Source organism: Drosophila pseudoobscura, chromosome 2 (assembly GCF_009870125.1).
Source record: "Drosophila pseudoobscura strain MV-25-SWS-2005 chromosome 2, UCI_Dpse_MV25, whole genome shotgun sequence".
NCBI lineage: Eukaryota > Metazoa > Arthropoda > Insecta > Diptera > Drosophilidae > Drosophila > Drosophila pseudoobscura.
The window spans coordinates 23,093,985-23,107,631 of NC_046679.1; the positions used below are offsets into that span (position 1 = coordinate 23,093,985).

Here is a 13,647-nt window from a genome sequence, read left to right on the forward strand (position 1 = left end):
ATCTCCTGGGATGCTGGTCAAGTTACATATATAACAAACAAACATGCTAGCATTAAATTATCAAATAACATTAATATTACATATTACATTATGTAGTAGTTACACCAACAACAAATACAATTGCTATATAAATAATAATAACAACAACAACAAGAAGGAACAACAACAACAAGAAAAATCAAACAACCAACAAGCAAAATAAATAAAAATACAACAAAAAAATAAATGCAATTTTATTTTTACTGTACTTTCTAGGTCCCGAAGTCTTAACGCTGAGGCGTACAGATCGAATATAATATCTTCAATATGGTCAATAGTTTATAACAGTGGGGGGAAGGATTTAAGGATTTCAGAACAGTTCAAAAACTACAATAATAACCACAAAACTCTTGTCAGCGAGACTTGAATGGAGCATACGAGTAGGACCATACACATGCCGCGTGCTCTTCTAGGACATTCTCTTTTGCGGCCCGAACAATACATCGTCTAGCTCTACTGAAAAAATTGCCACCCTCAACTGGTGAGATCTCCTACCATCACTCCTTTGTGGTTTACTTAGTAGAATCTAGAATCGGAAAGCAGCCTGTCTATTTCAATTTCTTAAGGTGATTGCTTTGGACCCTGGGTCTCATTCTTTGCTCAACTGTCAGTCAGTTTTTGAGCAAAAAGAATTGAAAGTTAACACAGTGGCTATTGATGATGGATTGTTGATTTTATGTTCTTTATAGATACTATAGCAACCAAGGAAGGGCTCCACTCGAGTAATCGATCCCTTAGAATATGTCCGTTTTTCCTAACAAAACGTTTCCCTGGGTAACAGTTCTGTGGAAACCTGGTTTCCCTTTAAGGCAAACAAGGATACAAAATAGAAAATCAGAAATACAAATCAGAATAGTCTCTAGCGCCAAGAAAACATACATATACAAACCGGAAATCCTAGAAGTTTTAGAATATTATATATATTACCCCCGAGCAGGCCCTATACGCAATAAAGATGAACGAAACGGACGACATGAAGACGTCATCGCTGAATGACTTCAAGATAGAGGCAATGGCCTCCATGGGGTGGACAGTGGATGCCGATATACCCATGGCTAATGCCGAAAATCTGGCCATACTGAAGGAGCTGGAGGGCATGAGGCTGCTCAAGCTGGAACTGATGCATCACATGAATACGCTGGATGAGCGGGATCAGGCGGTAGTTAGGCACACCAAGAACATTGAGGGAACCATCCAGCAGAATCTCGTAAGTAGACGGCAACAGCTCTGCAAATATAACCAAATATTCTGCTCCCTTGCAGACGCTGTACAGTTCGATGCAGAAGGATGTGGTCAGGGAGGCGCATAAGGTTCAATTGGTTATACTGGAGCATAACAAGATCAAAGAGGATCTGCGCAAGACGCAGAAGGAGCTCGAAGAGTACACCGAATATGCAGAGTTCACTCAGCGCAAGATCTGCCTAAACAAACGGGAGATCGATGAGCTGACATCCCGCATCAAGAGCGCCAAGACCACGCTGCTGGAGTGGACGGAGGCCATGGAGGACGGCAACAAGGGCTACCAGTTGATCGAGAAGTACTACCTGGACGATCAGCAGAAGGCCCGAGAGCTGAACACGAAGCGCCAGCAGCTCCAGGCGGACATTGACAAGCGTCGCAAGCTGGTCGTCCAATTATACGACGAGCAGAACACCCTGGAGAAGAACCTGGAGCGGACGGCGTGCCTTTATAGGGCTGCCCACCTGGAGCGCCGTCAGATGGTGGACACCTGGAAGAACGCTGTCAACCAGATGACCCAGCGCGAGTATGACATCCAGCGCAGCGAGTCGGAATGCGCCATGCTGATGGAGGAGGCGGCCGTCGTTACCCAGAGGTACAAGGAGCAGGACCAGCAGTTGGACGAGGTCATCGAAAACAATCGCCAGGTGGAGTACGCGATCGAGGGTCTGAACACGGAGACATCGGACATGAAGAACATGATCCAGCAAGTTATTGATGCGGCTATACTCAAGGATCGCGAGATCGACTCGCTGCGCAAGGAGCTGGAGAATCTGTCCAACAGGGTGCACGTGCAGCGCATGGAGAACCGGAACTTGGTCGCACAACGAGAGGCCAAGAAGCTGGAGATCGAGGGCTATTCGCTTGTCCTGGAGAAAGTAGAGGAGCGCCTGAAGTCAATCGAAAACAAGGCTCTGAATGCCGATCAGCGCCTGAAGATACTCGAGGATATGATGGAGAGCGAGGAGGAGATGCTAAAGAATCTAGAAAAGGAGCAGCAAAAGGTCAACGATCTACTCTTCCGCACCCAGCGACAGGTGACAGAGCTGCGGGACGAGGAGAAGACCCTCCACATTCAGAACGAATCCCTCGCGTGCACACTGGCGGCCCTGAAGCGGAGTCAACGCCAAGTCACCCACGAGCTGCAGCGGCAGACCGAGATCCACTACAATCTGTGCTTCAAGTTTCTGGAAGTTGAGCGAAACTACGCCCTGATGAGCGGCTCCCAGGAGGATCCAGCGGTGGAGGAGCGCAACCTGAAGATCCTGGCCAATTTGGAGCTCGAATTCGAGAAGCTGCAGCGCCTGATCTCCACCACGGAGGCGCAGAACAAAAAGCTCAATTACAACATGAACAACATGGTCATCCAGTACAACGCCGACGAGAAGGAGCTGGACATGGGGCGGTTCAAGATCAAGGAGGCGCAGGTCTACTGCGAGGGCACCGTGAAGCGACTTCGCATGAATCGCTTCGAGAACTCGGAGCGGATCGTCGAGTTGAATATGGTGAAAATGCGCTGCAGCGACCTGGAGATCGGCATCAACGGCTGCGACCAGGGCGCGTTTGATTTGGAAAAGCATCGCCTCACCTTCCGGCGGGCCATCAAGGACCGGACCGTCGAGCTGCGCAGCCAGGAGGATGTCCTCCAGCTGAAGCGCAAACATCTCAACGAGGAACTGAGCACCATGAAGGCCGATCTCGGTGAGCGCAAGAAGCATATTGAGGCCATGCGATCGCGGTTCGAGCTCACATCTCGCCTGTTGGGCAAGAACGATGATGGCACTCTCGTGACCAGCACCCAGCTGAAGGTGGAGAATGCCCAGAACCGACAGCTGATGGCCGACGAGGGGGATGCCTTAAACAAGAAGGTACTCCAGGCCGAGCAAGAAGTGACTGCCTTGGAGAATACTTTGCGTCAATTCGATCGCTCAAACAATAAATACCGCAAGACCTTCGAGCCAACAGATGAAAACTCAAGGGGTAAGTCACCATACCGATCGATAGTACCACCTCTGATCGTCCTAATCTTCATTATCTTAATCTGGCTAGATCGGGAGCGGATCGAAAAGGAGTTGCAGGTGATAGAGGAAGCCTACGCTCGCGATGTGGCGACTTTGAAGCATCTGCGTTGCAAGAAGCATCGATATGACCAGAAGTTCATGGCCTTGAAGGCCGAGGAGGATGAGCTGCTCACACGCCTCGAACAGGCCAAGAACCAGCGGGCAGAGCACTCCGAGGAGCTGGAAAAGCTGAACCGGGATATGGACGATCAGCGTTCGAAACTGGAACGGGCCAACCGCGAGATCCGCATGGAGCTGCGAGAGATCAAGCAGCGTCCGATCAGTGACGATTTCCTGGCCAATTTCGAGCGGGACCTCAACCTGCAGGAGCTGGAGGCGCGCAACTCCAAGGGTCTGAACATGCTGGTGGACATGGCCAATAGCGATGAGAATGGCCCCGAAATCATTGACCTTATACTGCAGAAGGGTCTCAAGCTGCCCCAGCACTTGAAGCGCACCCGCAGCTGCGTATCCTGGAAGACTCCCTCGTCGTCGTCCCAGGATGCTGGCTCCTATATCAGTGTCTCCGGCAAGGGCTTCCTGGCGGGCATCAGTGCCCGTTCCTCGGCCTCCGATTTGAGTTCCCTCAAGGACGACAGCTCCAACGCCTCTGTCTCGGGTGTCAGCATTGTATCCCTCGAGTTTCCCACGCAGAAATGATTTAATTCCAATTACCTTTCTTTTGTTTTGTTTGTTTTTCAACTATGATATCATAATTACGACTATATACATTTGTTTTGGTATTATTTTCTCCGGGCCTGGGCTTCACGTGCTTGGCCATCGAACTGTTTACAAATGGACCGTCCAAACGGAACAGCAGGGAAAATGCGTTGCCAAAGTGGGCCCAAACAAGAGAGCAGCCATAAAAATAGCACCCCAACAAATCCAATGGGGCTACATAGGTACTATATTTGTTCGAGTGCCTGTACGAGTATTGGTATCGCCTAGGGTATGCACATTTCTTACAAGCAACTTCCGATGGATACTCTACTTCACGGCAAAAATCCATTCAGATCATCAGAATTGGTTTAAGAGTTTATGATCGCCAATAAATTTAAAGGGACAAATCCATACTTGTATATTCGTTAAAGATAAACATCAACAATATATACATAGCTTAATTTGGATGCTGAGAGCATTGGTCATTATAATTCAGTCTCTTCTCTACCTATGAGGACTAAGAACGAGTGGTTATCCCCTGAAAGACTTAAACCCCATAGCAGAGTCACTAATAGAACCATCTGTCTAAAGTTATAAATTGCGGGTGGCTTTTAAGTGATCTGACAAATCTGACATACATACGAGTATATCATATACACATTGGCCCCTTGATGCGTTACAAAGACAGCCACAAAGGCAATGAGGCCGCAACAACACAATATATCGGACAGATACTATATCTATATATACTGTCTTTCGAAATACGGTGCCCGCCGTAAAGAGAGAGGAGACAGCGAGAATCGGATCGGAACGAAACGGAAATGTTGGAGAGATGTGAGCATGAGTTTTCAGTGTGTTTTCGAAATTCTTTCTGTCGATTCGGCGGCGATCAGCACCAGGCATTTCATTATTTTTCATTATTTTGCCCCGCTGGCATCATCGGGGCCGTGAATCGGGCGGAGATCGCTCGCTGTGATCGGTTGGGCCTGAAAGTTTTTAAAAATTTTCCTTGCAAGTATTTTTAGAAAATATTCTGAAAGAAAAACCGATTGGGCATTCAGTGTTCGCGTGGTGGCATGGACTCCTGAGGAACCGAAAATCCCCAGAAAAAACCAAACAAAATTTTAAAGATTTGCATAAGACGCGAGTGAGTGACTGAGTGAGTGTTCGGGTCGCTATGTGCTCCACATCGGTGCTGTGTCCACTGTGCGCGGTGCCCAGTTTCGGGAGCATCGATGCACTGCAGCAGCGACTGATCAAAGCGGCCAACGGCCCCTTGGCTTGTCCCTTCTCCAACTGCAAGGAGCTGTTCCTTGGCCTGGACAAGCTGACGATTCACCTATTCACTCATACCAGTCTGATGACCGAAAGTCCTGCTGCCACAACCGCAACCACAACCACTGCCCCTGTTACCCCGCCAGCAGCCCCAACAACGGCTGCGACTCAGACGCCGACTGCGACTACTGCCCCCAAGCGCAGGGGCAAGCGATCGAAGGCAAAGGCTGTAGAGCCGGCGCCCGCCCCACCTCCACCCCCACCAGTGCCCGAGCCGCCGGCCAGCTGCGATATCTGCGAGTTCAGTTTCCGGAACAACGAGCTGCGGGACATGCATTTCCGGCTGGTGCACGAGAACGGGGATGCAGAGGAGCAGCAGGGGATGGGTCCCCAGCCGGAGAAGGAGCCCCACCAGGAGCCCTACAAGTGCCACCTATGCTCGAAGACGTTCCGCATGAAGGGATCGCTCCGGGTGCACCTCAAAGTGGTGCACATGATGGGGGTGCCGTGCTCTAGCCAGAGCGGGAATGGCAGTGCCACTACCAACGGCAGTAATGCTCCCTCGCCGAAGTTAAACATTTGTGACCGCATCCGGCACAAGGAGGCGTCGGCCAGTGGCAGTTGCCCCGCCTCCAGCAGCACCAGTTCCCAGCCGTATGCCCTCAGTGGAGCCCTGAGCATGCTGCAGCAGTCCCCAGCCTCGCCGGAGGCCACCAGCAGCACGCCCAAGGTGTGGGAATGCGATGTGTGCACCAAGTCCTTCACAACCAAGTATTTCCTGAAGAAGCACAAGCGCCTACACACCGGGGAGATGCCATACACGTGTGAAATCTGCGCCAGGACATTTACCTTTCAGCAGTCGTACCACAAGCATTTACTCTACCACAGCGAGGTGAAGCCGCATGTGTGTGGAGTGTGCGGACGGGCCTTCAAGGAGCTGTCCACGCTGCACAACCACCAACGCATCCACAGCGGCGAAAAACCCTTCAAGTGTGAGGTGTGCGGTGAGTACAGCTGCAGAATATTAACCTGATCCTCCAAGAACTAAAAGAAATGTGTGATGTTCTTTTACAGGAAAATGCTTCCGCCAGCGGGTATCCTTTCTAGTCCACACCCGCATCCATACGGGCGTCATGCCCTACAAATGTGAGCTCTGCCAGAAGACGTTCCGCTACAAGGTGTCGCAGCGCACCCATAGATGCCTCAGCGACAACCAGACACCGGAGCAGCTGATCAAGGCATTTCTCGAGGGCAATGAGTCGCCGACACAGCCCTCGCCGGCCAGTGCCGAGATTGCGGACATCAATGGCTGTGGTGTGACGGACCCGGACCAGGAGGCGTTGCTCTCCCAGACCATCGACGACATCGTTGTGGAGCAGTGCCAGAAGCTGGGCATCTGTGGCGTTGAACCACAGCTTGCGCAGCCAGTGCCCCTGGATGTGGCCGGCATGCACTTCAATGGCAGCAGCTCGCCACTGCAGCAGCTCCAGAATCTGCGCCTCTATTCCCCGCAGCAAATGGAGATGCCCAGCTCGGATGGGGACATCTTCAAGCGCTTCCTGATGGACGCCACGTAGTCGGCCGTCCACGAGATTTTCTTTTCAATGTTACTGTTTCACTTTAGTGACTCGTCCGTCTTATTGATTTACATTTCGTTAAGATTCTTGAATGCCCAACGATAAATCGGAACAGACCCGACTTGGCTGGGCTTTTACTCCTTGAATATATTTAATATTTACTCATTTATTTTTTTCTATATTTACTTTTTGAAATAATCTTCATTCCTCGTCTGAGGCGCCGCTGCCTGAACTGGAGCCGGAGCCACTGGGCGATCCACTTCTCGAACGGCTGGGCGTACGCGAGCCAGAACCGGAGCGTGAGCGAGAGTGGGATCGTGCTTTCGAGGGTGAGCGAGAGCGGGAGCCCGCCTTGGAGGGTGTGCGAGAGCGGGAGCCGGATTTGGAACGTGACCTTGAATGCGACCGCGATCTCGATCTGGCAGACCCGGCGCCGGACTTCTGGGATCCCGCTGGTGAATTAGTGCGCGATCGGGAGCCACTGGGTGAGCGTGTGCCAGACTTGGAGCGGCTGCTGGCCCGTGATCCAGAGCCAGACGCAGATCCTGACCCCGAGCTGGAGCCGCTGCGACTGCGAGTTCTAGTCCTGGATCTAGACTGCCGGTCCCGTGCCACTTGGGCAGGAGAATCGGTGCCCCCGGCTGGCTTGGGAGTAGCAGGCGCAGCTTGTGCAGCCTTCTCTTTCTCTACAGCGGGCGCTGGGGTCGGCTCTTCATCCACATCCATTTCCTCGTCCACCTGCACCTCCCCCTCTTCCTCCTCTCCGGGAACTTCGAGTTGACGCTCGCGATATCGTTGCATACGATGCTCCACGGCCTCCAACGGGCGATGGTGGACCACCTGTGAGGAGGAGAAATTAATTATGATTGGGTCTTCACGAATTATTCTAGCTAGTACTCACCAGCTTCGTATTGTTGGGCTGCTGGCCGACTTTGACGCGTCGCTTATTGAGACGGACACGGGTCTCCAGTTCATTATAGTAGATGCCATCCTGCCGCATGACAAAGAAGTAGTTCTCCTCGTAGCCCTTGGAGGCCTTCGTCTTGACATTCCAGTTGTACTCCCGGGCAATCTTGTATTCGTACTCCGCCTCCTCGTTGTACAGTTCGCCGGCAATGAAGTCGGCGCGTCGCTTCTCGAGGGTTTGCTCTGTGGGCAGGAAGTAGGCGACAAACTGTTCGCCACTCTCGTCCATCACACCACGAATCATGGCCTGGGACATCTCCTCCAGCTGGGATGGCACGTTCTTGCCTACCGGAGCAGGATCGCTGTCGAAAATGACCTGGGCGCAAGGATACTTCCAGTTGATGAAATCGGGGAAGACGGGTAGCACCTCCACGGGCACCACATTCGGCTTGGAGTAGTGCTTAGTAATATCGGTCTTTGTATCGAGGAAGGTCTTCTCGATAGCCTTGATTTGGGCATCGCGATCCAGATAGAGCGTCTCCTCGCGCAGAGATTTCTTGACATTGTAGCCCACCTTGGCTTCGATGTTCTCGAGATTTTGCGGCTGGAAGCGGGTCTGTTCCGTGGAAATGTACTCGGATTTGCGCAACCAGGACACGGTACGGGAATGTTGGCGGGAACGCACGGAATCCGTGGGCGCCAGGGTCTCTTCTTCCAGCAGCTTCTCATCGGCAGGATCCAGCAGAGTCATGGAATCCGCCTGGTATAGCTCGCGATTGATCAGGTCCACCGTAACGCCCAGATCATGCTCCGTCAACACATCGTACTTGAAATTCCTCTCCAGGGACGTGGGATTGTACTGCACGAAACGGTGGCTATCGAAGGGGTATTGCAGAAACTTCAAGTCGAAGGGTATGTCTGGCAGATTGTTGCCATATTTGACACGGCAAATGATTTCCGATCTGGAAAAAGAAACATTTTAGCTAAATGTTTTGTTTCTGCAATGGCTTTTTTCACGTACTTGCGTTCCGTTTGCCGTTGCGGACGTTTATCGGCAGTGCTATTTACCACTGAATTGTTGATAGTGGGCGGCATGTTGGTTTTTCAACTCTCTTTTGTGTTAAAAATGGATAAAAAAACGCATATAAACTTTAAAAAGAAAATTTTTATAAGCGATAAAATATACCGTGCAACCCTCAGAAATATACCGAAACATACCGTCTCGTTTCAAAAATATACCGTAAATATACTGCCGAATTCAAGTTCTATATTACATATTCCTCGTTTTTGATGTTCCGTGGATTATTACTAGCTATATAGAACATTTAGCCATGCCCACATAATTTTATCCGATTAATGAATCTATTTTCTAATTGACTAGTTTTCTCTAACACATGCTTTTATTGCATTTTGGCTAAAAACCAGTCGCAATATTGCTTGTATTTTAAAACACGATGCGCACATAGGCCTTTGTATACCCTATTTCGTTAATTTTATATGAAGATCAAATGTAATTTATAAAGACCTTTTCTCAAATCTCAATACCAAAATATACCATTATATACCAATATACCGTAAAAATACCGTCGGTTCATACCGTCGTCGGTATATACCGAGAAGTATATAACATATCGCAAATACTCACCCAGTAGAGAAGTGCAAGAGTGCGATAGTATCGATATCGATACTTACGCGGAATTTAGATTTTGAACTAAATTTTAAATTGAGCTGCAAAATATTGTTATATAAATCAATCTGTTTAAATCAATTCGATTAGGTTATTTCAATGCTGGCACATTTCAAATGAGTTAAATCAAATCGATTTTTAATCTAATGCTATATAATAAGAAGATTTAAAATTCCAGAATGTATATATTTCTTCAGCGCTGTCAATGATAGGATGATGGGACTTTTGGAATTTATTCAACATTTGGGCATTTGTTATCTGTTCGTTTTGTATCATCCTAGTCAAAAGTACATTAACAACGCAACAATAATCTTTTAATAAACCATATAAATTGCAATAATTAGCAGATCATTTGTTTATTTTTTCCACAATGCCGTGACGCCCTTTATTTTTTTAGTGACAAAAATGCCTCGATTCTTGGCAAAGGTTTTTATTTGGATAGGACTTTGCGTGGCCTTTCTTCCTGCTGGACTTCCTGTCAACAGTGGAATCTTTCGCCGCCAGAATACCATGATGAAAAATCCTAACTATATCAGTACGAACAGGTTTTTCGATGAGTTAGCGGATCTTGTTGACATCGGACCATTGCCACCTCCGCATCCAGGATTTCGGATTGATACTGGGGACAAGGCTGATGAGGGGACCCCTCGTTAACGGACTGGTAACAATTTTCGCTGTTAGCCTTTTACATTATAGCCCATATATCATAATGATCTGTGAAACGGCAAAAGTAAATAGTGCCAACCCGACAGATTCCTAAAGCAAATAAACACAAAAGATCGCTAACTAATTGAATTATCAAAAAATAGTATTTATTTTTTTGTGGAACAAAATATTTCTGTCACCTATTTCTTTGTGTATCCACACGCATTTACATTTTTTCTTTGCACATTTCCTTCGTAAAGCGCGCGATTGAAAATTTTTCAAATCACATTTTTATCTGTGATAAATACCTATACATTCAAACAAGTTGGAGACACAAAATAAAACAGAAACCCAGAACAAAATATTGTTATATAAAACAATATGTTCAAATCAATTTCATTTGGTTATTTCAATGCTGGCACAATTTAAATAAGTTAAATCAATTCGATTTGCAATCTTATGCTGTAAAATAAGTAAGTTTGAAATTCATTTTTACAGCGCTGTTAATGATAGGATGATGGGACTTCTGGAATATATTCAATACTTGGGCACCTTTTACCTGTGGGTTATGCTTGGTCCAAGTCGAAAGTACTTTGAAACCTCACCAATAAACTCTTAATAAACCATATAAAAAGGAATAATTAGCAGATCATTTATTTATTTTTTCCTCAATGCCGTGTCGGTCATTTTTTTTTAGTTGCAAAAATGCCTCAATTCTTTGCAAAGGCTTTTATTTGGACTTCCTGACGATAGTGGAATCTTTCGCCGCCAGAAAACCATGATGAAAAATCCTAACTACATTTGTACGAACAAGTTCTTCGATGAGTTAGTTGATCTTTTGGACATGGGACCATTGCCACCTCCGCATCCAGGATTTCTGATTGATACTGGGGACAACGTTGATAAGGGGACCGCTCTTTAACAATTTTCCCTGTTGGCCTTTTACATTATATCCCATATATCATAATGATCTGTGAAACGGCAAAAGTAAATACTGCCAACCCGACAGATTCCCAAAGCAAATAAACACAAAAGATCGCAAAATAATTGAATTAGCGACAAATAATAATATTTATTTATTTTTTGTGGAAAAAATATGATTGTCACCTGTTTCTTTGCGTGTGTGTAATGGGTATCACCTACATACATACATACACATGTGTATGGGCACTGCGAAAAAGTTCCCTCCTGGCGAGTTCAATAACAAGGTTAAGCATATCTGAAGGCGAGCGGAGAGAAATATTGTATCTGTGCGATTTTCAAAAATTTATTTACATCGAATATTAACGCTGACAAAATAATCGTCACAAGGAATTAGCAATGATTGATAGCATATCTGAAGCAAAAAATTAAGAAATCAACAAAACAGAAATCAAAAGGGAATTTGTCATCGATGAGCATAGATCTGTGAGGTGAAGGTAAGGGGATTGAAAGAAAGAAGAAGAGGAAATTTGTTTTTCGTTAAATGACATGTGTAGAAAAATGTGTATTTAACCTTAAATGATATAATTTTTAATAGTATGCTTTGAAAATGTTTATGCAGATGCCGAGGGAGACGTATTGAATAAGTAAATGGAGAAATACAAAGTATGACAGCTCAAAATCTGTACCAGGATATCAGTAGTTCATAATTCTTTGCATATAGTTTCTGTCGTACGTGTCTATATCTAGAGTATTAAATGTTATATGTACTGATTATATTGATTCTCTAATAAACGCGAGTGTGATTTTTGTACATCCCCCTTAAATCCCATGTATGATTTTTCCCCTAGTTCGCTTGAAATTATTATAATTTTTCATTGATGGATAATATGATTATTCCAAGCAATTAAATTCAGCTCTCTTTCATATCACAAAGGCAGAGAGAGAAGTTTATTCAAATATATCTAGAACAATGGGATACTTGGACTTGATTATTAATAGTTTGTTTGGTCTGATTGCCTACGTCATCAAATTGTGTTTATTTCTCCTTTAGCCCGTGGAAACGTGACCCGTTTTATCTCTTGTGTTTTGTTTTTCGGCGTAATTAATAATTACTGTCAATTAGTAATTATTGTTTAATCAATATGTCACATGATGGTCAAGACACTGAAAGTCAAAATGCAAAAAAAACCGAACCAGTTAAGGTTGAGTTTTTCGAAGATCAACCGTTCAATCAAATTAGTCAAAGTAACTAAACAAAACAGATCCAAAAAAGTTGCAAATCAATCGGGCATGCGCAGCGTGCTGCCAATATAAAATATAAGAAAATTTCCATGCTCGTTACCCCAGACGTGCTTCGTGATACGATACGACGACGATCCCGACGATCGGCGTTCTTCGGTTCTCCAGATCGCAGTCTCTACAGATCTCAATCCAGATCGAGTGGCGCGCGCTCGACTTCAGTTTCAGAAACGGTTTAAATTTTGCAACAAGCGCTAAATTGGTTGAGCAAACAACAACGGGCTTTACGCGTATTCGCAGGTTCACCCCGAGCGCCGTTCTTTTCGATCCGCGTTTATTAACATACATATTTGTTTAATATATATACTAAATACACAAGCCAGCTGGGCGACATGCCCGTGTCGGTGTGTGAGTGGAAACTACTAGAGTTTTTGGCACTTCAAGTGAAGTGTGAAGAGAGGCCACGGATCTGCCATGAGTTCAGTATCCGTTTAATGTTCACAGCGAACGGTAGCAGGAGTGAATCCCCCTCATCAACTATCAGTAGTGCCCGCATATCCTACCCAAATAATGATTACCAGAATAGGAAACTCCTTCTGACTGGATATCAGTGATCTGGAATAGGTAAGCTTGCTGTGCCTTCAATTCTTTTGAAAGTGCATAATCGTTTTAATTAAGTGCATTCAATTTTTCCATACAAATTTAGCAAAATTAACACAATTACATATTAATTAATTAAACTTGCGTGTGTGAACAGTAAATTTATTATACACTTATGAAGGTCCAAATTTCGGCACTGATAAATAATTTATTGTCCAGCTAAAAGATATACTGTTAGCGGAGGAAAGTTTTAAATATTTCTAAAAAAAAATATATATATATATAAAATCCCTCCTGAAGTTTATTGAATAGGATACATACATGCATTGAATGATTTATTGATTTTAGTAGTTTACATGAAGTAAAGGAATAATTTGAAGTGTTACATATATTCCGAGGCTTGCAAGGCGTAAAAAAACTGTTTCCATTGAAATATCAAGTGTAGTCCCGTATAGTAGTACCTCTTGTAAATATTAAGTAGTTTGTACAATGTAATATTATTTTAACGATACTACTTAGACCGCCTGCTGAACAATATGAATCACTGATCTACAAGTAACTGTTCCCGTAAACCTGCACTTTACTTGATCTATTGCCACAATAAATCGCTGATTTAAGGCTTCTTAAATATAGATGCGGCACAAGTGTAATTAATTATGCATCAAAAATTTATAAGTAACTGTGGGAAATTACAGGGTTGTGTCGAAACAGACCTGGAAATTCTCCTGAATAATGTATAGTGGAAAGTGAAGTGTGAATCTCTGGTTTAGTTATTGTTTCGACTTGAGAACGGCCG

General features: G+C 45.5%; 3 protein-coding genes across 3 annotated transcripts; 2 read left to right on the forward strand and 1 right to left on the reverse strand.

The window, feature by feature from the left end:
• Positions 1-863: 863 nt before the first annotated feature.
• Ccdc39 (Coiled-coil domain containing protein 39) lies at positions 864-4,069 on the forward strand. The gene is made up of 3 exons (XM_001359391.4): positions 864-1,246; positions 1,302-3,258; positions 3,328-4,069. Exons 1-3 carry the CDS (start codon positions 995-997, stop codon positions 3,996-3,998), a joined length of 2,880 nt encoding a protein of 959 aa, XP_001359428.2. The 5' UTR covers positions 864-994; the 3' UTR covers positions 3,999-4,069.
• Positions 4,070-4,832: 763 nt separating this feature from the next.
• Positions 4,833-7,017, forward strand: LOC4802524 (zinc finger protein 160). The gene is made up of 2 exons (XM_001359392.4): positions 4,833-6,277; positions 6,348-7,017. Exons 1-2 carry the CDS (start codon positions 5,176-5,178, stop codon positions 6,848-6,850), a joined length of 1,605 nt encoding a protein of 534 aa, XP_001359429.2. The 5' UTR covers positions 4,833-5,175; the 3' UTR covers positions 6,851-7,017.
• Positions 6,997-8,959, reverse strand: atms (RNA polymerase II-associated factor 1-like protein antimeros). The gene is made up of 3 exons (XM_001359393.4): positions 8,778-8,959; positions 7,752-8,718; positions 6,997-7,690 (listed from the first exon to the last, which is right to left on the reverse strand). Exons 1-3 carry the CDS (start codon positions 8,849-8,851, stop codon positions 7,052-7,054), a joined length of 1,680 nt encoding a protein of 559 aa, XP_001359430.2. The 5' UTR covers positions 8,852-8,959; the 3' UTR covers positions 6,997-7,051.
• Positions 8,960-13,647: the final 4,688 nt, after the last annotated feature.

Bases quoted from the DNA above. Each gene is read 5' to 3' on its own strand.
- Ccdc39 (XM_001359391.4), top strand. From the start codon at position 995: ATGAACGAAACGGACGACATGAAGACGTCATCGCTGAATGACTTCAAG. The intron at 1,247-1,301 runs GTAAGTAGACGG...GCTCCCTTGCAG, and splicing joins GAACCATCCAGCAGAATCTC to ACGCTGTACAGTTCGATGCA. The intron at 3,259-3,327 runs GTAAGTCACCAT...TAATCTGGCTAG, and splicing joins AACAGATGAAAACTCAAGGG to ATCGGGAGCGGATCGAAAAG.
- LOC4802524 (XM_001359392.4), top strand. From the start codon at position 5,176: ATGTGCTCCACATCGGTGCTGTGTCCACTGTGCGCGGTGCCCAGTTTC. The intron at 6,278-6,347 runs GTGAGTACAGCT...GTTCTTTTACAG, and splicing joins CTTCAAGTGTGAGGTGTGCG to GAAAATGCTTCCGCCAGCGG.
- atms (XM_001359393.4), bottom strand. From the start codon at position 8,851: ATGCCGCCCACTATCAACAATTCAGTGGTAAATAGCACTGCCGATAAA. The intron at 8,719-8,777 runs GTACGTGAAAAA...TTCTTTTTCCAG, and splicing joins CAACGGCAAACGGAACGCAA to ATCGGAAATCATTTGCCGTG. The intron at 7,691-7,751 runs GTGAGTACTAGC...TCCTCCTCACAG, and splicing joins AGCCCAACAATACGAAGCTG to GTGGTCCACCATCGCCCGTT.